The following is a 23,954-nucleotide window of genomic DNA, read 5'->3' on the forward strand; positions in this document are numbered from 1 at the left end:
GTTTTTTGTGAAAATGGGCCTTTTTTTTTAAAGGCATGGATAGCCTGTAGGAGGCTTCTAGAGTGCTCCTGGGAGGCGGTGGGGGGGGGGACGAGCAAAAAACAGCCCATTTTTCGCTCATTTCTGCCCTCCCCAGCCCCCAGGAGCTGAAAGCCTCCTAAAAGCTCTACCTGGCCATTTTGGTGAAGGGGGCGGGACTTCGGGAGGCGAAAAATGCTGTATTCAGTCTATAAGATGCACCCAGATTTTCAACCTCTTTTTTGAGGGAAAAAGGTGCATCTTATACTCCAAAAAATACGGTAAGTGGTCCATTGGAGTTGTTTTCTGCTAGGATGAAAGGGAAAATACTACTTTCACATTAGAGGACCTTAAGCTGAATTCAGGTGTTTTGTTTGCCATGCCATAAATATTCCTCTTTGTTTGTAGAGGACATGTCTCTTCAGAAAAAAAAACACCACTGTTTAGACATGTCCTCTACAAACAAGAGGAATATTTATGGCATGGCAAACAAGACACTTGGATGAACCTTATCTATGGGGATTCACAGTCATCCAGGTCACGGTTGTCCCAAATGTGCACTTTCAAAAGGCAACTGGACTTTCTTTGTTCTTTTCCTTGCAGACATTTTGCTTCTCATCCGAGAAGCTCAGAACTGAAAAAGGTTCTTGGATGAGAAGCAAAACATCTTCAAAAAAAGCAAAAGAAATTAAGTTGCCTTTTGAAAATGCATCTTTGGCCCAGATGTAGAACTGGTTACAATTCCCAACTATTTTCATCATTATGTTTATATAATTATACAACTTTACACGCCCCTACTTTGTAATTCTATCTTTCAATCTCAATAGTTTCCCATTGTAAGTATATTTCTTGTTCCCTCTCCATTTTTCCATATTTTGGTTTAGATTACCCTTAGTTGTCTATAAATGGCAACCCTTACTGTTCAATGTTCATTATAATTCCCTTAATCTACTATATAGAATAACAAGTGGTACACATCTCACTTTGTTCATCATCTTAAAAGTTCTATATATGTCCATGTTTCATATATTTTAATCCATGCTTAATTGTCCTTCTATTGTTATGTTCAATCAATTAGCAACTCAGTTTAATTATCATGTATAAAAGTGAATCACAAACCTCTGCTTTTCAATCTTCCCATGTCAGTTTCATATTTGTCCATATTCCAAATGCTTTAACCTTTATTTATCTTTCCATTCTCATATTCAGTCAGTTAGCAATTCCATTTTATTGTCATATTTAGGAATAAATCCTTTATCTTAGCTTTATATCTTCCCATATAACATTTTCTAATTGTTGGGGTTTTTTCCTAGTAAGTATTTTGTCCCATTTCTCTATTCCTGCCTTCTCTCTTTGTTTTGACATGTCCACCCTCTTCAATTTTCCCCAAGCCTCCGTCAATTAGGCAGGGGTGGTGGTTAAAAGTATAATGACTATATATGTATACTTTTTTGTTCTCTCTTTTTTTTAAAAAGGAGGAAGATACATGTTAAAATTAAATATGTATACTGAAAAGGAATTATAAATACTATCGATATAAAATGGAGCTCGCTCAGATGCTGAAATACACCAAGTAAATGAGATGAAGAGTGTGAAGTAGAGGAGAGAGAGGGAAGAAGAGAGGGATAGGAGAGAGGGCAGGGGGGAAGAGGAGGAGAGAAAGGAGGAGTGGAAAGGGGAGAGAGGAGAAGGAGATAGGAAGGGGAAGTAGAGAAGAGAAGGGTGACAGAAGGAAGAAAGGAGGTAGGGAGGGGGAGGAGAGAGGGAGAAGAAAGTGATGGATAAGGTACAAATATGGTGTATGGAGAGCAGAAGAGCCAATAATTGTTTTTGGGAGTTGATGGTAAGATGACTTGATATAAACATTTAATAATACAATACAATGTTGGCTATGTAATAGTATACATGTGGGTTATAAGTTATGAAAATGAAAAAAAAACTTTATATATTAAAAAAGGAAAGGAAAAAAAAATGAAATCGAAAATAAGAAAATGTATCTTTGGGACAGCCTTAAAAGATTTTCTCCCTCTCTGATAAAGAACTCTGAACAGATGCTTATTGTCCTCTTTTCTGCTGCTACTGTTGTTCTGCACATGTAGAGCCTTCTTCCTTTCCCAAGTGGCTTTACTACGCTTCTTCTAAGCATTTCCTATTTTTACACCCGCACATCTGTCCCTTTCCATCTGCACTAATTTTCTTCCACCCCCTTCTGATTCTCAACTCCCCTCACTGTTGTCCCTGTTTGATGATGCTTCTTGTTTGGATTAGAAAACCCGGTGGGGGGAGAAGTGGGGAAAGGATGCTAAGAAAGCTTTTGGATGCAAAATGCAGTTGCCTAGCAACTTTGGGGCCTATGATTACCCTTAAATCACTGTCCTAGAATAACCATAATGTATTCCCTTGAAAATTGTGAAAGATGAAATGAAACTTAAGATTGCTAGAAATATGACTTGGGGATGTCTTTATTTCTTACTTTAATTTAAACCACCAACATTAGACGAGGATTCTAGTATTAAAGAAATTAACAGATAGTCTGGCCAAACTCTTCTCTATTATGATCAGATAATATGTTTTAATCTAGGTGAATTGTGCCTCAGGTTTAAAGAAGAGTTGGAAGCAGAAGGGTGTGTTTGTCACTCGCTTATATACTTACAAGAAAGGAAAGATTTAATTTAGATTTTAAAGTTACAGGTTAAACAAGTAAAATTTGAGATTGTACTGCATCCCAATGATGAAGATGTTATTGCAAAGGTTTATAAAATGCTAACATTTAATTTGGAAAATCAGTATGAGAAACATAATATGATTCAATGGTCAAGGAACTAAAGCTTGAGTAAACATGGGAAAACATGTGGATGAAAGGTTTAAAATTTAAACTGAATTATAATTTAAAAAAGCATTTCTATAAAATGATGCCATTGGTATTTAATAGCTGATAAATTGTCAAAGATGTATAAATATGTTTCCAAAGTATGTTGGGAACGTAACAAAAAAGAATAATTTTTAAAATTATCTTTGATGGACTTGTGACAAAGCAAAAAAAATTTGGGGCCAGATTTATATTTTAATTTGGAATATTTTTTAAAAATGAATATAAAATTGAAACCAGAGACTTACCTTTTAGGATTGCTGGTCAAGAAACTTGAAAAAAAACTGGAAGCTTATTAATATATATGCTGACTGCAGCAATAATTCTTTATGTTCGAAAATGGAAATATACAACAACCCACAATGGATGAAGAAATGGAAAAACTGATGGGCTTAGTAGAAATTGCCAAATTAATTGCTGTAATTAAATAAAAGTTATATATCCAGCAATGCTGGCTGGGAAATTCTGGGAATTGAAGTCCACTCATGTTCAAGTTTCCAAGGTTGAAAAATACTGTTCTAACTCTTCTTTAAGCATGTTGATATATAACTCTTATTGTACTTGTCGCATCTGATGCTAAAAGGCATTTTGTTTTACATATTGAAATTCTGTTCTGTTACCTTTGAAACTAATTACTACCAAGTGCTTCCCCCAACTCATTTTTACAAATTTACAAATCTATTTAAGACTATGCATCCTAGATTAATCAACTCTTTTTTTGCTTGACAATGGAGTCTCTTCCTTGTTTTTTAGCACCCACACAGATATATGGAGGGTGTAGTGATTCAAGCACCAAGCTATAAACCAGGAGACTGTGAGTTCTAGTCCTGCTTTATAGATTAAAGCCTCCTGGGTGAGCTTGGGCCAGTCACTCTCTCTCAGCTGCCATCTCACAGAAGTATTGTTGAAAGGAAAATAAGAAGCAGGAGTATTAAATGTGATTGCTACCTTGAAATGACCAAAAAAAACCAGTGTGATAGAATAATAATATAGATTGTCCTTGACTTATGACCGCAATTGGGACCCAAATTTCTGTTGCTAAGCAAGATGGTTTTTAAGTGAGTCATGCCTGATTTTATAACTTTTTTTGCCACAGTTGTTTAGTAAATCTCTTTATTTGTTAAGTGAATCATGTAGCAATTAAGTGAATCTAGTTTCCTCATTGGCTTTGCTTTTTGGAAGCCAGTTGAGAAGCTTGCAAATATGACCCTGGGATGCTGAAACCATCATAAATACTTGCCAGTTGCCAAGTGTCCAAATTTTGATCCTGTGGCTGTGGGGATGCTGCAGTGGTTGTAAATGCAAAAACTGGTTGCAGATCACTTATTTCACTGCCTTTGCAATTTCAAACAGTTGCTAAATGAATGATTGTAAGACAAGGACTATCTGTATATAGACCATATACCTGTCCTCTTCCAGTCCATGCACACACACACACACACACACACACACACACACACCTAAGAGTTTCAAATACTTTATTGAGGCACTGCAGGCCCCTAAAATTAGTCCCCAGATCCCACTCACAAGAAATGTAAAGTCCCAATAAGTCCGATTTTGTACAACCAAGGCACAAAGTTAAAGGCAAATACAAAATCTAAGGGCAAGGCAGAAGTCCACAAATCCACACCTGAAGTCCAGGCACAATCCAAAGTCAAGGTCGAATTCCAAAATACAAGTTCAAAATCCAAGATCCAGTCGCAAGGTCAGCAAACGAGGCCCAGGTCTGAAATCACGAAAGCAGGAGTTACAAAGTTGGAACACACGCACAGCACGAACAGATGGTTGACTCCAACATCACTTTGCTCCACATGCTGAGCTAAGTAGCCACCAGCCAGTGCAACTTATTAGGAGGAGCGAAGCTGCCTCCTTGCAAATAGCCTCACCGGCCTCCACTGCAACTCTCTCCTTTCAGCTCTACATGTCCTGGGATCTGGTGGAGAAGTCAGTTCCTCCTCATCCCCGTTAACCACATGCAACAGCATCTCTTATCCATCTTGTGTTTCTGGCTGGTCTTCTGAGCCTCCAGCTGCAACTGCATGTCTTCTCTCTCCTCTTCAGTCAGGCGTTCATCAGTCATTCCTCCAACACCCCTTCCGAGGTTTCTGGTCTTTCTGCTTCCTCTTGCCATCCTCTCCTGGTGCAGAGTCCTCTAGTCTTCCCGACACTCATCTGTGCCCCACTCTGAAGTCCCCAGAGCTGCTTCCTCATCATCATCTGAGCTGGTATCTAGGGAAGTCATCGCATCTCCCTAAATTAGTGGCTGTATAATCTGTCTTAGTGGCTGAGCCAGCACTTTGAACTGCCCCCATTTAACAGTTTTGCCTTTATGCATTATGACCACAAGAATATGGAGATGAAGCCACCATTTCTGATTTGGTTCATTTTATTATTCTTAGGGGCCGTGATGGCTCAGCGTTTAAAGATGCTGAGCTTGTCAGCTGGAAAGTTAACAGCCCAGGTTTGAGACACGAGTACCACGTGACAGGGTGACCACCTGTTACTCTCTCCAGCTCCTGCCCATTCCAAAGCATGCAAATGCGAATAGATAAATAGGTACCACTTTGATGCAGGCCCCATGATTATGGAAGCATCTCTCAACAATGCAGGATCCTTTGGCTAAGAAACAAAGATAAGCATGACGCCTAGAGTAGGACACGACTAGGCAGGGGAAACTTTTACCAGAGGTGGGTTGCTCCCGGTTCGGCCCGGATCAGGCGAACCAGTAGTAGCGGTGGCAGAAGGCTTCACCCATTGGCCGGGACACTCCTGTGCATGTACCTGAACTGGTAGTAAAAAAATTGGCAACCCACCACTGACCTTTACCTTTATTATTCCTAGAAGAAAAAGCTATGCAATTTAGAATGGGAAGCAACCCTGTGTTATCTTTAGTTCTACTGAATAAAGACTAGGCATGAATATTTCACTTAGAAGTCTTCACAGATATCCTGATTCTTTTAAAAGAATGCTTTCCTGATCAGTGGTAGCAACTCTCTGGATAATCAAATGATTGGGCAAGAGAGGATTATGTTCCTATGCTCCTATCACAGCTCTTTTACAACAAGAGAAATTCTCAGCCCCAGATCACATTTGTAATGCAGATTGGTTTTAATGCCATTTTGATTTGGTTCTTTGATGGCTACCCAGGCTAATTAATGTTTTAAGAACTGTAATAGCAGTGAAGGAAGAACACAATAATACTTACACAATGATGTTAGTCATTTATTTATACCACATAATTCTCAGTTTAGCTGCACTGGCTGGGAATAAATAGGTGTTATTGTTTTGTCCATATGCAAGAAGCAGTTTGATTAACTGCATGGGAGGAGGAATAAGGAGGTGAGTTCTAATCCTATTTTAAGCATGGAAGCAAATTAGGTGATTTTGGGCCAGTCACTTTCTCCCAGCCCTAGGAAGAAGGCGGGGGCCAATCAGTTGCAGAGATTTTGCATGGATTTTCCTGATTACGGGAAAACCAGCAATGTGCCTACAGTATGTCTGCACCCACCCATGCATCCAGAGGAAGATAGTTTGATAAAAGCTGACATACATTTAAGGGTGAAAGGGGCATTCTTCTTCCAGATGTGATTAATGAATATTTTTAACTTGAGATTAAAAACCTTTTCCCTTCATCTGACCATGCGTTTTCTGTAATAGCTACTTTGCTTTCATAAGCACTGTTATCAAACCAAGATCTTTGAATGAAATTGAACATCTCAAAAACAAAAAGGATTTTCTGCATATTCATTTGATGCTCTTTCACTCTTTTCAATATCAAAATCTCAATTCTTCCCCTCCACCTCATTCACTGGTGCCTTTAAACATTTTGGATAAGGGCATAAAGGTGCTCAGTGTTAGATCTGACTTACCCTGTTGGGGTTACCACCTAAAAGCCAAGCTTGTATGCAAGTAGTCCTTGACTTACGACCACAATTCATTCAACCCAAGATTTCTTTTACTAAGTGAGACATTACTTACGTGAATTTTGCCCCATTTTACAAACTTGTTTGCCATAGTTGTTAAGTGAATCATTGCAGTGGTTAAGTTAGTAACACGACTGTTAAGTGAATCAGGCTTCCTCACTGACTTCGCGTGTCAGAAGGTTGCAAAAAGTGATTTCATTGACCCCCCCGGGTGCTACAACCATCATAAATATGAGTCAGTTGCCAAGAGTCTGAATTTTGATCATGTAACCATGGGAATGCTACAAGGGTCGTGTGAAAAACAGTGATAACTCGTTTTTTTCCAGTGCTGTTTCAGCTGTTGTAATTTCGAACAGTTACTAAACAAACTGTTGTAAGTTGTATTTAGAGATGCAAAACTCTATAACAGTGATGGCTAACATTTTTGGCACCAAGTGTCAAAAGCGCACAGGCATGCACCTGACAGCGTGCACACGCATGCACACACCCATAATACAATGCGGGTGAGACCCACTCCCCTGCTTGTGCTCCCCTCCCACATGTATGTATGAACCCCCTGCATGCACCATGCCCGCTGCGCAACCTGCAACTCCCGCACGTGTGCCTGGCCCCCATGTCTCTTGCAGGCGCCCCGCCCCCCACGCATACGCGATAGAGACCCGAAAGCCAGCTGGCCAGGGGAACTGCGCAAGCATGTGCAGCGGAACTGAGCTAAGGTGACAGCTCGTGTGCCCACAGCGAGGGCTCTGCATGCCACCTGTGGCACATGTGCCATAGGTTCACCATCACGGCTCTATAATCATGTAGGAAGATTTTCAAGGACTTCCTCATTACTTTTGCAATAATTCAGCCTACAAAGTAGGCCAGTTTCTGTCAGCTCAACAGCTACCTCAGAGTTGAGAGCTAACACTCCTGAAGTAGGCAGGGTAATTTCCCTTTTGACGGAGGAGGTGGGTGGGGTGTTTAAAGGTGAAACAAATGACTTTCTGCTTTGCTTCTTAACACATTCCCAAAACAAAAACAACCTTAAAAGCTTAAAAGAGGCCAAATGCTCTGGAGATGCTGGCAAGAAACAGTTCCTTCCCAAGCCATATTTTTTGCACCCTGAAGTTATCCAAATAAATCTTGATGTTATGAGGCTCAGTACTGCTGGGATTGAATGTTCTTATATGTGTAATATCAGCTGCTAGGTTTCTATATGCACAGAGGTGAAAGGATATATGAATTCCCACAATGAAAAAATGGCTTCTGAAGTTAACGGACCAGGCTGAGAAGGCAAAATGGACCATTTTGATGAAAAATAATAAACTGGCTGCTTTTCTTTCTATATGGAAACCATTTTTGGATTTATTGCTTGATAAAAATGAAGTTCTGGCTTTGGGATTTGATGCTTAGATATGTTTGGATTATAGAAATGCTGCATGCTATTGGAGATTATTTTGTGTAGGGTTTTATGTATTTGTTTAAATGTAAAGTGCACATTTGATAACCAAAATATTTACTAATAAATATTATTTATAGATTGATCTTAATGGATAATGTTTTATTTAGATTGGGACTATGATATTGTACATTGCTATTTGATTGTTTGGTATATATACTGTATATCTTTTATATTCTTAGTTTTGTATTTTTTGTGTTAAACTTAAAACAAGTGTATTTTATCCTATAACTTCATATTGAAGAGAGTTGGAAGTAACTTTTTAAAATATTATGTTGGGTGTGGGGGTTTTAATGTCACTTTTTCCGTTTTTCCTGTGGTTCCCTTCCTCCTTTTCCTTTTATGTTGTGTGATTTTGAACTTGTACTTATTTTTGAAGCTTAATAAAATTATTTTGATAAAAAAGAACTGAGTGGTCATGATTTCTCAGGGTTTTAGAATTTAGAAAAAAGAGTTGGAAGGGATCTTGGTGGTCTTCTAGTCCAACCCCTTGCTGAAGCAGGAGACTCTAAACCATTCTGGATAAATAGCTGTCCAATTTCTTATTGCAAATCTCCAGTAATAAAGCACCCACAACTTCTGGAGGCCAGCTGTTCTACTGCTCAATTGTTCTCTATATCAAGTACTCTATTATTTAGAAATACCAATGTGGCTCTCAACAATGGAAGCATTGACGCATCCAAATATAAGTAGTATGTAAAATATTATTAGATATAAAGATACCTTAACAGAAAGGGGGAAACTAAAACTAAAACAAGAATTAGAAGAATAAGGGATTGATATAGGATGGTTTTCACAATAGATTAGCAAAGGTAAGGGAATAAGAAATGATGCTAAATTATATTTGGGTTGGCGGAAATACCATCCCAAGAAAACATAAACTGAGATTTGAAAGCGACATCTATAACAACAGAAAAAGAAAGGGAGACAGGAGGAGAGAATGAGAGGAAGAGGGGAGAAAGAAGAGATAAGGAAAGGAGGGTGGAAGGGAGAGAAAGAGAGGCGGTAGGAAGAGGAAGAGTAGGAGTAGGGGAGAGGTAAGGGAAGAAGGCAGGGGAAGGAGAGGAGGAAGGAAGTAAATATAGAAGGGAGGGAGGGAGAAAAAGAAAGGAAAGTAAGGTGGTGTTACAACAGGCAGAAGGGATGGTAAATAAAGCAACCCAAACTGTATATTGTAACCTATTAAACGGAATAACAATTGTATAAGAATGATAAATGTAAAGAAGAATAACAAATATGTGAATGTATACTGAAAATAGTATGTAAGAGAATAAAAAATAAATAAAAATTGGAAAAAAAATATATTAAGTACCACAATTTCTCCTTCATTCTAGGTTAGATCTCTCTTTGATAAGTTTCCAACCATTACTTCTTATACTGCCCTTAAGTGGTTTGGAGAATAGGAGGACCCTCTCCTGTCTGTGCCAGCCCCCTAGATATCGGAACACTGCTATCAAGTCACCATTTGTCCTTCTCTTTGTAGACTAGACATATCCAGTTCCTGCAACCATTCTTCATATAGAAGAATGGTTGTTTTAGTCTCCAGTCATGTAATCATCTTTGTTGCTCTTCTCTGTACTCTTTCTAGAGCAGGGGTGTCAAACTGAAGGCCTGTAGGCTGAAACCAGGCCATGAGGTGCTTAGATCTGATCTGCGGGGCAGCCCTGGAAACAGTGAAGAACAAGCCCACAGTGCCTTTGCCAGCAAAAACGGAGCTTGGGAAGGCTGCATGCAGCCCTCCCGAGCGCCATTTTCGCTGGCAGAGAGTTGCAGGAGGCCATCACAGCCAGAAACAGAGCCCGGGAACCCGTTTTCGGTGGCAGAGTGCTTGGGCCGCCACAGATGCCCCCACATCATGAGTGATGTCGAGCTGGCCACGCCCCCTGGCCACGCCCCCTGGCCACGCCCCTGGCCACGCCCCCCTGAGATCAAACACAATCCTGATGTGGCCCTCAATGAAATCAAGTTTGATACCCGTTCTAGAGTCCCAACTTCATATTTGTATTGATGACCAGAACTAGATGCAGTATTCCGAGTGTGGCTTCATCTGTGCAATATAAAGTTATATCATCACTTCGTGTGATTTTGGTACTATCCTTCTGTTGATGCAGCCTAGGTCTGCATTGACTATTTTTGGCAGCTGCAGCACACCATTGGCTCATACTTCAGTGGTTGTTAAACAGTAAACTTTTCTTTCTGCCAATCTTCCACACAGTAAAAATATTTTGGAGTTTATTAATTGTTGCAGTCATTGACCAAGTTTTTCTAAGAATTTCTCACAAAGCATCAGCATTTAGAACAGTGTTCTTCCATTTTGGCAACTTGAAAGTGTGTGAACTTCAACTCCCAGAATCCCCTAGCTAGCATAGCATCGCTGCTTGGGGAATTCTGGGAGTTGAAGTCCATACATTTTCAAGTTGCCAAGATGGAGGAACACTGGTTTTGAAGGCCTGTATGATTTTTGCCTCTTTCAGCTTCTTTCCCTACCTGCTGGAGTTAAGGGAGCATCTCCAGGGTTAATTCCACACCTCTGGAAAATTCTTGCTTCTGGAATGGTTTCATCTCAATCTTTCTCTCTGGATTTGTACATGTGCCTGCTTCTTGTTGAAGCTTAAGTGAGTCATACAATCTCAAGCTGTTCTACAATAAACGTTGTGCCATTATTTCCTCTTATTGTTTAGAGGAACAACAGTAATAAACGCTCCCTTTATTGTGCTGCATAATTTGTTTACAGGCCTGTTCCACTCAGTATAGTGAGGTGACTGCCTTTAAAGGTTCACTTCAAATTATGCAATATTTTAATTTTAATATTAATGGAGAAAATGACTTTTTCCTGGTTGCAGAAATGAATTCCGAAGCTCCCAAATTGTTGGGAAATACAATTCTAATGTATCTCTTAGGATGTTTACTCAGCTAAAATGGAAAGAAGTTTCCAGAAAGAACACAAAGGACTGATGGTCTATATTATTTCTAGTATAATGAAGCAGAAATTTTCTGGAAAAAGCTGCCAGGAAAACAGCAGGCACTAGTCTCTGGCTGACTCCAAACACACACACACACGCACAGAGAGAGAGAGAGAGAGAGAGAGAGAGAGAAAACAGAAAGGACTGCATTATTTATTATGTTGATGGCAATGTGCAGTCTTCAATGCTTCTTTTATAAGGAATATATATGTATACGTGTATGTATGTAGGTATGTATGTATGTATGCATGTTATGTATGTATATATTTGCATAAAGATAGGCAACGGCTTTTATTACCACAATATGCTAACTTTCTGTAGTTTTTTTTTAAAAATGTGAAGCACTCAGAAATGCCTTGACTTACATGTATGTGTGTGGGTACCTTGTGCGCTGCCCAGATTTGCCGAGTCTGGCAGCATGGAAGTTTAATTTCGGTGAAGCAGGCTAAGAGGTTTTTGGTCACCTACACCTGTTTCTGATCGAATCCTTTGGAGAGCCATGAAGGCTGCCAGTAGTTGCTTTTTCTATCCTAACTCTATGGCATCAGAATTTCTTTTAAAAGCATATATAAATGAAACACCTCAACTGCATGGTAATAAGGAAGGCTGGTAACAAAATGGAAGCAAAGATACAATTTGGTTTGTTATCATTGATGTCAACATTGGTCACTTTGGTCACCCTAAATAGACCAGGTATATTTTGAAGCAAACGGCACAAGCATGGAATGTCATCATTAAGTACTATTGAGTAAATTATAGATAATGAGCTGCAAATTAATAGCCACAACCATAATCCCATAAACGTAATAATCTTGCCAGCAGACAAGATTGAGATCTGCAGGTGAGAAAACCACCTTCCAGTGCCTGGGTTTTTCCTACCTTAATGACTGTCTCCTTATGGATAAAATACTCCCCATGATTTAAGATCCATTTCTCAGAGGACTGCAATATGGGTGGGTCTATCAGCATGGCTGACTGGGGAATTCTGGGAGTTGAAGTCCACACATCTTAAAGCAACCAAGGTTGGGAAACCCTAATTTACACGAACTGGCTGTTATTCCTCAGCTTGTGAAGGAAACTATTTAGATCACTGATTACTTTCGCACAATATGCTGCTTATATGCTCCTGTTGCATAGTTATCTTTAAGGGACTCTCAGCTGTGAGATATTTCAATTACTTGAAATGTTTCAAATATTTTCCAAAACTTTAGAGCCATGGCTCTAGAACATAACCTCTGTATATCATGAAAAATGTCTCATATTTTGCTTTCTTCAGATAGGGGTTGGAGGAGCTTTACGGAGATAGCTGAACAGCAAAGGATATGGCGGTATGCAATATTTTGGAAATGTGCTAATATTTTTTTGTGGCTTGGAATTCAATCATCTTTCATTTGATCGAGGAAGCTGTGATGGACAAATAGTAAAGATCATTTCACCAGTAAACATCACTTCTTACCAAGGTAGTGAGTATAATGCTTGGAATAATACTTGAAGTAAAGATAATATTTTGAATAAAAGTACTCCATCAGTGATGATAGAATAGGGCGGCCAGATTTAGGCTAAAAAAATAAATCAATCTGAGTTTTCTGTACCTTTTTGGCTCCTATCTAGTGATCCTCGGGATGGAGTTGGTTTTAATTTCATAATTAACACCAATTATGGCTTTTTTATTGCAGGAAGTAGTTTTTACAGGTTTTCTAGTCCTCAGTCAACATGGAATACAAGTTTATCAACCTTCTGCAGAATCCAAGTTGAGAAACAGTGGAGACAAGGTCTTTATTGTTGACTATCCATTTTTGCCAGTATATCCTGTCTTGAAACCCTTACATTACAAACAGCTTCCTTCCTCTTAACAGTAATTAATAACCAGAGTTAATCATCAAAGGCACTGTACATTCCCTAAGCATTTGTCCTAACCATTCGATATGCAGATATGCCTAATTATTCTATGAACCACATTGAGCTGACAAACCGGTTCTTAATTTTTACTTATAGCCCAACTCCAGGTATCTGTTTCATGTGCTTACTTTGTATTTTATCTGGAAACTTCATTCAAGTGAGGTAACTAGGATATGCAGTGTGATACAAAGGACGACGCACTGTGATGCTGATACTTGTTCTGTTACTCTGGCAACATCATGGTTAGGTATGATGTAAGAGACCATATTACATCCTGGATAAAAGCATTATCCTAGTTGCCACTTTGTCTCTTGAGGGAAATGCAAAGTTGATTTTAAAAACACAAGTTGACTACATCCTTCTGAGGTTTGCTTACATTGCCCCGAGTTTATCTGTAGCACCTTCTTTGTATAAGTAGTCCTCGACTTACGTCTTTTTGCTTAGTAACCATTCAAAGTTACACAGCACTGAAAAAAAGTGATTTACGACCATTTTTCACTCTTCTGACAGTTGCAGCATCCCCATGTGATTAAAATTTGGATGCTTGGCAATTGGCATATATTTATGACGGTTGCAGGGTACTGGAGACATGTGACCTCCTTTGCGAGCAAAGTCAATGGGGAAGCCAGATTCACTTAACAGCCATGCTACTAACATAACTGCAGTGGTTCACTTAACAACTGTGGCAAGAAAGGTGGTAAAATGGGGAAAAACTCACTTAACAAACTTCTTGCTTAGCAATGGAAATTTTGGGATCAACTGTAGTCATAAGTCAAGGACTACCTGTATTCATCCTGATCTCTGAAATATGATGCCTGCTCGGGACACTGACCTTGTAACTTAAAAAGGGCTCTAATTTAACAATCCATTCCCCCAACTCCCAAATTAAGACATAACAGCTGCTGAAGGAATAAAGGAATGATTTATTTTAGGGTCTTTATACAATCCAAAGCAGGAAAGGATGGAGAAGCATTAATTCCCTTTAATGCAAGTTCCTTCAAATGGCAACACACCCTAGGAAGAAAGCTCACTGCATATCATCACAGCTAGGACAAGCAGGCAATGCTGTCTGAACACAGAAGCTTCTCCTTCATTCAAATGGAAAGTTAAGGGAAACAAACAAACACGTCCCAAATCCATTGTTCTGCTTAGAGCATTTCTTGTCTTTGAGAACTGGAAGTTTCAGGAAAAACAACTGGTACTGAAAAATGGCACACGTGGAAGGGAGGGGAGAGATGGGGCCATCTGAGCAGCAGTTCTCCTGCAAAGGCTAACTTTCAAGGGGGGAGCGGTTCATTTCCACTCATTACAGTGGACACACAAACAACCCTCTGTATTTCTCCCAAAAAACTCCTTTCTACCTGGCACAGTCTGGTGATTTCAGGGCAGCAGGACTATCCCTTTAGAAAACAGAACTGTGGTCGGTGATTTTCCCACTTCCCAATTCATACTTGCCCCAAACTGTAAGTTCCACTCCTTGAGGGACTTTGCTTTGCATGATGAAGAGCGGGAGTTAAAAATCGGCATTTAAAAATATTGAGAAAGGAACGGAGGGCAGCCATGTTAGTTCGTAGCAGCAAGAAGACAAAGTGCTGTGCCATTGCAGAGGCCAACTGATTTCTCAAGGTATGCAGCAGTTTACACATACATACATACACACACACTCAACCAATTTATTAAATGCAAGGGCGGAGAAGGAAGGCAGACAACCAAAAATCTTATAGTCTCTGGGTTGAGGAAGCAGAAGAAATGTAAGGACTTCCTTTTCATCTGCACAGTTTCTTACACAACGGTGAGAAGTGGAGAGAAAGGCATTTGTCGCTCTCAAACCAGACACTTTTTTCATCATCACAGGATCTTTCCTTGCACTGCATTTCAGAAGTTCCTTAAAATGACCACCAAGGTCGGATGTGCATTTCAGGTGTTTCAAAAGTGGCATAAATCAGTTGATAAACACCAGCACAGACATGCCCTCTATTTGTGCAGGAAGGAATCAAGGCTCCTGGATTCTTATTTAAGGAGTGTTGCAGAAAAGCTGGGCATCAGAAAGTTTTAAGGTTCTGCTCCCAGTTTTCAAAATGTAGTGGGGTTCAGAGGATTACAGAAGAAAGATACAAAGTGTATGTCCAGGAACCAGGATCTGATTTCAGTTGCCCTTGCTAATAATGCCCAAGGGATCAGAAAATGGCCCTGCTAAAATAGGATTAGTTTATTAATTCATAAAGACAGTAAAATGCCAAAAAAGGAGACGACACCCCTTTCGTTGCTTTGAAAAGGCAGGGGAGACTGCTTTCTTTTCCCTCCGATAGGGAGGGAGTAGTCCACCCCTTCCCCAACCTGGGCACCAGGGTCTCACCCCAACACATCACATTACGGGGGTCCAGAGATGGGTTACCAGGGTTCACAGCCACGTAGCAAAGCGTAGTTGTACAGCAAGTCTACAGGGGCACCCTGGAGTTGGTACCCCTGAATCCTGTGCTCCCCTCAACATTCCAAAGGGGAAGCTGGGTACAGTTCCAAATCATCTCCTGGTGAAGCAGCGACCTGAAAGAAGAAGGGATCCCATGAAGATTGACCAGCTGGTACCTGGGAGGTCTTGATCACAGCTCTATTTTGTACATTTAAGATGTAGCCACATGTAGTCGCTGAATACTAACTAATACTTTATAAACACAGACTTGTCATAAGTGGCTCTTTTCTCTTGCCACAAAGGATTATCAGTCCAGGAGAAGAGCTGTGGCTTTACACGCCCTGAAATATCAAACTCTTTGAGGTGAGATCAGTCCCCACCATTTTAGCCTTCCAGAAGGGCATTAAAGCTTGGCCCTATAGATTGGCCTGGAGTCCTGACTGAAGGTCAATAGTGGACAGAGAGAAGATTCCACCTCTTCGCTGTTTGTATTTTTCTCTCTTCCTTAGCCATCTTTCTTTATTTTAATATTAATACCCAATTATTTTTAATATTGTTTATGTTTTATATTGTTTTTATTTGTTGTAGGCCACCTGGAATCACCAGAGAGAAACATGGACAGCATATACATTTAACAAATAAATAAACCCATGGGGATAACCAGAGCATTTGCTGATCTTTTTGCAAGGGCTGCTGTTTAATCCACTTGTTCAAGAATGAAATTGGCAATGGATGGAAACTAATCAAAGAGAGAATCAAACTAAACTAAGAAATTTCCTGACAGTTACAACAATAAATCAATGGAATGAGTTGCCTCCAGAAATTGTGAAGTTCCAACACTGGAAGTTTTAAAGAAGGGATTGGATAACCATTTGTTTGAAATAGTATAGGGTTTCCTGCCTGAGTAGGGGGTTGGGACTAGAAGACCTCCAAGCTCCCTTCCATCTCTGTTGTTCTATTCTAAATTGATTCTTCCAAGGCAGAGGGCTCTTGGAACGGTGCCTTACTTAAGAAACACCCCCTCCTCAGATTTACAAGTAATGCCATGATTAGGGGATGGGATTGATACGTTACATCCTTGGGTTGAAAGATTTTCCTGAGGCTAAATTAGCCATTCTTGAAGATGAACAGCTATACCTGCCACTGGCCTGAACAGGCTCTCAGGGCCCTTGATAGGCAGGCTGGAATCGTGCAGTTTCTTCAAATATCAGTTCTTTCAGCTTCTCTTTGGGCAAGTCATCCAGCTCCATGTCGAACCTGAACGGTTCCTCAGCAACTGGCTAGTGTGGGGTAAAGAGAGGGAGGGGAGGGAGAAAGAGAGAGAGAGAGAGAGAGAGAGAGAGAGAGAGAGAGAAACAACAGAATGTAGAAATTCTGCTTCCCAGCCACATTAAGGCCATGATGTCAATTTCTGAGCCCTTCTCCGGTTGTCCTTTTAAAAGACACCCCCTCCTCCCACATCCCCTTCAACAAAAAGAACCCGCACCTCATCTGAAGGGTCGTAGTACTGCTCGAGGTAAGGGTGTGCCAAAGACTCCTCCACTGTGATACGCTTATTGGGGTTAAAGGTCAACATTTTATCCAGCAAGTCCAGAGCTGAAAGGGATAAAAAGTAAGAAAAGAAAGAAATGATGGAGGATCAATTGCTGGACCACAAGTGGCAACAAGAATACTCAATTTTGCTTATTAAAGAGACAGGTGCAATGCATCCCCCAGTGGTAGCAGAGAGTAATGCAGGAAACATTTGTCTGATTTCTGAGGCAATTTGTCTCAGAGCAAGCAGATGGAATCCGAAGGCAGAGTCTGTGGGCTCATCCTCCCCTTAAGAAAAGCCCTGCTGATTCAGATCAGGGATCCGGGGCAGCATCTTCTCTAAAGCCCACAACTCTCTCACTAAACAAAAGCAGAGTGCCTCCAAAGTGGATGACAGTCTTTTTCAAATGTGGCAACTTAAAATGTGTGGACTTCAATTCCAGAATTCCCCAGCCAACATGCTGGGAGTTGAAATCCAGGCATCTTAAAGAGGCCAAGACTGAAAAACACTGATTTAAACAGTGGCCACCCCATGAGAAGAAACATAGTTATTACAATTACTATAAATTATGTTTGCTTTCGGAATGATTTATATTACTGACCAATACTTCTCATCTCTTCTTATGTGCTCAGAAATCTCATATAAATTATAATTTTATATGAAACAGAACTTCCATTTCTTTATTCAAAATCTTTGTTGACAATTTAATCTACTAGTCAAAAAAACCAATTCACTTTACTTTATCAGTTCACTTTTCTTCCTCAAGAACTCCAATGCTTTTCATAGTTCCCTCACCCATAACCAATTTTGTTGTCTTCTCCAGCTGCCAATTCAATTTTTGAAATGAGACAATCCAAAATATAGTGTAAGTCTAGATAATAATATTCTTATATGCGGAAAATACTATTATTTTCCTCTTCAATTTTTTTTATATTTTGAAGTTTTTCATTACTACAGCAGCCTGAGTTCACATGAACAATATCTTTAATAGAAGTTAAAGTTATCCTGGTTATTCTGTTCAGATCCTTGTCTATGTTAAGTCTTATTTATGAAATAATTAAGTTTAGCAGGATCTTAATACTAAAGTTTACCATTTGTACTAACAGAGCTGCCTGATGTCTGCCTGGGAAAGATATATACATAAAAGCTAGATTAGCAGATGATGGCCAGGACAGACAATAAAGGATAGAGAGGCTTTGAAAACTGATGTTTGATGGAAAGATGTGATTTTAGAGAAGAAACACAGAATTGGGCAATAGAAATTGGGTGGATCACATGGAAATAAGTTTCTATACTCTTTATTGAAGCTTTACATACCTAACTTGGGGGAAGATATGCGGGTGTGCGTGTTTATTTGTGTGTCATTTTGGAGGTGGTTAATGGACTAAGATACCACTTCCTCCCCTTGTGCATCTTGCTCCTTTCTTTCCTATCTTATCTATTTTAAATCAATTATAATGTTAATATTTAGTGTTTTAACTGAACGTTTTTAGTGTTTTAACATTTTAATGTTTTATCATGTTTTTATGATTCTGTCACCTTGAGTCACGTAGGCAAGATGAAAAGCATAAAAGTTTAATAAAGAAATAAAAAACATACCGTCCAATATATAATATTACTATGTATCATATAATAGTATAATGTAAATAAGGTTGTACTTCAGGGCACTCCTAGTCTGGAGTTCCCTTCTATTGCCAAAGCAAAACCATTGATCTCTGAAGCTTAATGCAACATTTTGTCCAAAAAAAGGAACCAAACTTTTGGCCCACTTCCAGTAATATTACTTCACCATCACTTCATACCCTGCATCCTTTAACCACAAAAAATTGCCTGCTTCTGTTTCAGATTAAGCTGCTCTGGGAACCAGCTGTATTTGAAAAACTGCACATCAATGTCACACGAAAGAACTTCTAAAAGCTTTTTGAATTAGTATACGATACTGTTTGCATATCCATCTCTCCCCCCTTCAGCATGTATCTTCCACTGAAAGCTGGGAATGTTGTTGACTGTAGCTTACATATTTTGTTTTTATTTTATTGAAGAAGGCTGATCTAAATGCGTATTTTCAAATTGTGAGGTACAACTGAAGAGAGAGAAAGGAAGTTAGTCCTCCTGCGCTGAGTTACAAAGAATGCAGACTGTTTAAATGACAGATTTTTTTTCTTGCTAATCCTTATTGGAACCCTAAGAGCTTAACTTACTCAGGGGTGGGGAACTATGGCTTTTAATGACTTTTGGACTTCAATTCCTGAGCCAGCCATTTAGGCCATAATTCCCAACCTCTAGCCTAAATGAAAGGAGACAGAAAGTGAAACGTAGAGCAATTCTGCCTATATTGTACCACGTGTGTTGTTTTCCCTTACCTTTTGAATCAGCCTTTGGGAACAGTTTAGCCCAAGGAACTTTGGGCTTTTGAGGCAATGACTGGAGATAATTGCGAGCCTTCGTGTTGATGATGCAGTTCAGGTCATCCTGAGACGGGGAACCCAAAATACCTGCAGAGATAGGTGGAGAGAGCCATTGCACATCTATGTAACTACAAGCCCTAGATGACAAACTTATAATGGGGAGGCCTTATGAGAGGAGAAAGACAGAATCAGTTACCAATTCAATAAACTGTTCAGAACAAGACTTTTATTAGGACACCCTGTCAAAGCCTTTGTCAATTGCCTTCCCTCTTACCCAGGATGTGGTTTAGCTGGTCCAGGTAGTGCTTGCCAGGAAAGATAGGTCGATTTGACAGCATCTCGGCCAAGATGCAGCCCACTGACCATATATCGATGGACTTAGTGTAGCCCTGGGAAGGGGGAGAAGACACAGAAGTAGAAGCTAAGGATTTCTGACTTTGCTCTCACCTGCTGTTAAGCCATGCATAGTCATCCTTTTATTGACGTGGATGCGTTTTCTTCCTAGCAAATAAACTTTTCAGTTTAATCTTAAACTGTGGACCCAGCAAACATTTTCAAGAAAACTTAAGTTTCTCCAGCCTAGCCCATGCAACAGTTTTCCTCACATTAGCATCCTTCAGTTAGGCCTCCGTGTGGGTTTGTTATGCTAGAACTGCTATGGTAATTTGTACAAGTAAGTGAAAGATAATATAACAATTGTGATACTATGGTTCTGCTGTGCATTGAAACTTTATAAATATCCATTTCTAGGCTGATCTGGCCTTCGGAATTGTGTTACAACTTAATCATGTTGTTTTTATGGCAGGTGCAAGGCATTACCTTTTTTTTTTTTTTTTTTTTGAGAAGCTGGGAAACTTTACACTCAACTAAATTGGAGGTATTATAAATGCCTTTTGGGTGTTCTGGCTAACGTGTTCTATTTATCCTGCTTAATTTACCTTGGAATTAAGCATGATTTCAGGAGCTCGATACCAGCGAGTGGCAACATACTCTGTTAAGAATCCTGTGTGATCGTGGTCTGGATCAGCAATTCGGGCTAAGCCAAAATCACAGATCTGTAAGAAGAAAGAGAACCATGGAGTGGCAATCCCCAACTAAATGGAGAATTAATTGCCCTGCAGAATGAAGCGGGAAGAGATTGTTGCCAGGTACAGAAGGCCTAGCAAAAGATTTAGAATGCCACCTTCAGGTCACATGTGGTGTTGATGAGAAGATTGCTTGGCTTCAAATCCCGATGAAGCACATTGGCAGAGTGAATGTATTTCAGCCCTCGGAGAATCTGATAGAGAAAGTAGCAGATATGGTCATTGCTGAGCTGCTGGGTCTTCAGAAGCTTATAGAGATCTGTCTCCATCAAATCCTGAACTATATATCTGAAAAAAAGACAAGCAATACCCCTCTCCACCAGGAAAGGGGAAGGAAGGGAAGCTGTCAAGGAAAGTAACTTTCTGCAAAGAATATAGAAGGAAGCATCTCCAGAAGTGATCAAATAAATGACAACAGTGGCCACAAATTGTGTTTGCTTTTAATAGCTCAAGCCAGAGCCATAACTGAAGCCAGATTCACACCAGGTTCAATTCATCTCCTGTATAAAACAGATCATCATCACTTTACCAGCTGCTGTATAAAAACAAACAAAGGGATGTGACTGAAGAAGCATTCTTAATTTTAGAGGACATATGAGAAGAAGAGACAACTGTTTCATAAGTCCAATTATTAAGAAAGCAACACCTGGAGCCATGCCAGAAGGCAAATGGAAGCCAGCCCAGTTACTGGCATAATCACACCCTATTTTACATCATTATATTCAGAATGAGCTAAAGCTTCTAAGCAGTGCATTTCATTAAAAATGGACCAGAATAAGATTGAATAGATTATAGAACATTTTCTCTATGCATACACCTTTCTCCAAGCAGATCTCCTTCCACACATGGAAAGACACAAGACTGGTCTTCAAGGATACACATCACGCATCTGATCAATGGTAGATGCACGAAGAATGTCATTAATGCCAATGACATTTTCATGTTTGAAGCGCAGGAGTATCTTAATCTCTCGCAGTGTGCGTTGGCAGTATGTCTGGTGCTCAAAAGGACTGATCTTTTTGATTGCAGCTCGGATCTTGTTGACATGATCATATGATGAGCTGTAAAGAAACAAATGCAAATGCATACTGGAATCCTCAGTATATTTTTATTTATTTTTACTTCATTTCTACAGCTGCCTGTCTGAGACAAGTGACTCTACAATTGTTTACTATCAAAACTGATAAATCATTTCACACTCCAACAGAAGAGGATCACTCTAGAAATTCACAACAAGAAGAAACATTCTATGCACAAGATGAACCACCAGAAAGCTTGAATGTTTATTTTAATTTTGGACTTCAACAAAAGAGCAAGGGAAGGAATGAGAAAACACTAATAACACATTATACCAATGTGGGACAACAACTATTATAATCTGAGAAAGAGCTGGCTGTTGCCAAGGCTACAGAACAGAAGTGAAACCTCTGAGATCTCAACAGCAGATAGGTTTTGCAAATCCAGAAAACTGGGTTGCTTGACATCAAATACACATTCTACAACAGAAAAACTTGGGGATATACATGTCTTGCATTGACAAAGTATATTAGTTTCAAATCTACACAGATCAGATTACGAGCAATAAAAAATGGAGAATTACAGAACATGAAAAGTCTAATACTAAACCCAAGTTATTAAATGAATGGCTGTTTGGAATAAAATAATTCTCAATAAACCTCTTGAGAATCATTGTAGCAACAGTGCAGGACTCAAGATAGTCCTGCTTAAGACAGACTTCGCTTTAATGTAAACCAAAGGCTGAATAGAGCAAAGAAGCCAGCATATATTATAATTAGATCAATTAGTAGCTATATGACACTTAGCATAGTTGGTGAAGATATAGCTGCCCTGAAGGGATACTGATCTAAACAGGCCAGGCACGGGTGAGGTTGACACCTGGATGGGAGGGCTGCTGTGCAGCTTAATAACTATAACGCATAAAGGTTGGATGGAGAGATACAGGCTTGGCAACACTTCAGAGAAATGCTCCGGGCCCCCCAATATGATTTATGGAACTAAATAAATTTCGTCATCAGGCTGTTTTACTGAACGTGCTGCGCCCACAGACAAAAGGAAAGTGTTAATCTTCGCGGTTTTTTTGTTTTGTTATCTCGATAACCGACAAGTACAAAAAGTACACCAGTTAAGTATACTGGTAATAAAGCAACTCCCAGCTTTAAGGCACCCTAAGCCTTTCACAATGTTGACACAGGAAGATAACAGCCTGCGAACGCTGCTTTCGGGGAGGCGCTCGGAATACAACAATGACTTGGCAGGGCCGCTGGCTGCGACGGCGACTCTTTGGGGTTTCAGAAGCCAGGTTTGACATACAGCCGCTGCAACGCGCCCTTACAACGGGATGGGTCCGAAGTCGCCAGGCGCCGGGTGCAGAAGGAAAAGACCCGGCGGGGCAGGGACCCGTAAAGGAGTTTAGGGGGGCGGGGCGGAGGGGAAGCAAGCCGCTCTTCAAGTAAAATAACGTGCAGCCTTGCAGGACTTCGGTAACTAAGGAACATGGCGGAAGCTTTTAAAGGCGGGTACGGTGGCCGCGCGAAGCCAGTTTGCAGGAAGAGGCACGCCAGATAACTCTTGGGACGTTTCGCCCAGGTATGGTTCCCGTTCAGGGCCAATCTGCAGGGCTAGCGCTCACTTACCAGACCATGCCGTACGCCCCCTCGCCGATGTACTGCAGGTCCGTATAACGTGGCCCCACGTCAAATGCCTGACCTTTCACGGTCTCGACTCCCAATCTTGGCACTCCGGACACTGGCACGGCTCCCGCCCCGCCCGGAGCCGCTGTCGCCGCTGCTGCAGCCATGGCTGATCTAATCAAGAAGCTCCCGCAGCCGCTCCTATCCCCGCTTTACCCGGAACCGACACCGCCCGACTACACTGCGCACGCGCTCTTAGAAGAAACAGCGATGAAAGCACTGCCCATGCGCTCCTCGGGAGCTGCGGCTGGAGCTCTTTCAAACAGCGCATGCGTCCGTATTGCCCACTGGCGCTGTGCCGGCCGCGGCGCGTCCGGATTGGATAGAAATGTCAGGAGCCCAACCCGGAAGCGCCGCGCCCAAAACATTCCACACCACGATGAGGTCCCACCCTCGGGCTCGCGCGCGCTTGACTCCCATTGGGCCCCGCCTTTTGGCTCAGCGCGCCTCCAATCCTCTTCTTGACGCTGCACATATGGGCTTATTCCCTCCATCCAAATCCTGGGTTCGAGTTCCGCAACGGGCATGGAAAGTGTGCTGCACGACACGAGTTCCCTGATTAACTTAGCCATGCTCCATTTAAGACAGGCTTTCGCGAAACCCACCGAACCCAGGCGCTAGAAAATATGCAGCGAACCAAGTTGGAAAACACAATGACGCCCGTCGCACCTGTCGACTGCTCCTTCCATCAAA

At 40.6% G+C, this 23,954-nt stretch overlaps 2 protein-coding genes across 2 annotated transcripts in view; both read right to left on the reverse strand.

The window, feature by feature from the left end:
* The window catches only part of LOC309381899 (lysophospholipase D GDPD3-like), a 35,436-nt gene extending 23,250 nt beyond the window's left edge, over positions 1-12,186 (reverse strand). Inside the window, exon 1 of the mRNA XM_081933219.1 lies at positions 12,094-12,186. The gene's annotated coding sequence lies outside the window, so the exon portion shown is untranslated. The remainder of the gene's footprint in view (positions 1-12,093) is intronic.
* A 1,830-nt stretch (positions 12,187-14,016) lies between these two features.
* On the reverse strand, positions 14,017-23,460 carry LOC309381251 (mitogen-activated protein kinase 1-like). The gene is made up of 9 exons (XM_081932012.1): positions 23,205-23,460; positions 21,429-21,611; positions 20,649-20,838; positions 20,404-20,520; positions 19,740-19,854; positions 19,421-19,552; positions 17,010-17,119; positions 16,661-16,803; positions 14,017-15,657 (listed from the first exon to the last, which is right to left on the reverse strand). Exons 1-8 carry the CDS (start codon positions 23,366-23,368, stop codon positions 16,684-16,686), a joined length of 1,131 nt encoding a protein of 376 aa, XP_081788138.1. The 5' UTR covers positions 23,369-23,460; the 3' UTR covers positions 14,017-15,657; positions 16,661-16,683.
* Between the last annotated feature and the right edge of the window lie 494 nt (positions 23,461-23,954).

Source organism: Natrix helvetica (assembly GCF_964273705.1).
Source record: "Natrix helvetica genome assembly, chromosome: Z".
In the NCBI taxonomy this organism is placed as follows: Eukaryota; Metazoa; Chordata; class Lepidosauria; order Squamata; family Natricidae; genus Natrix; species Natrix helvetica.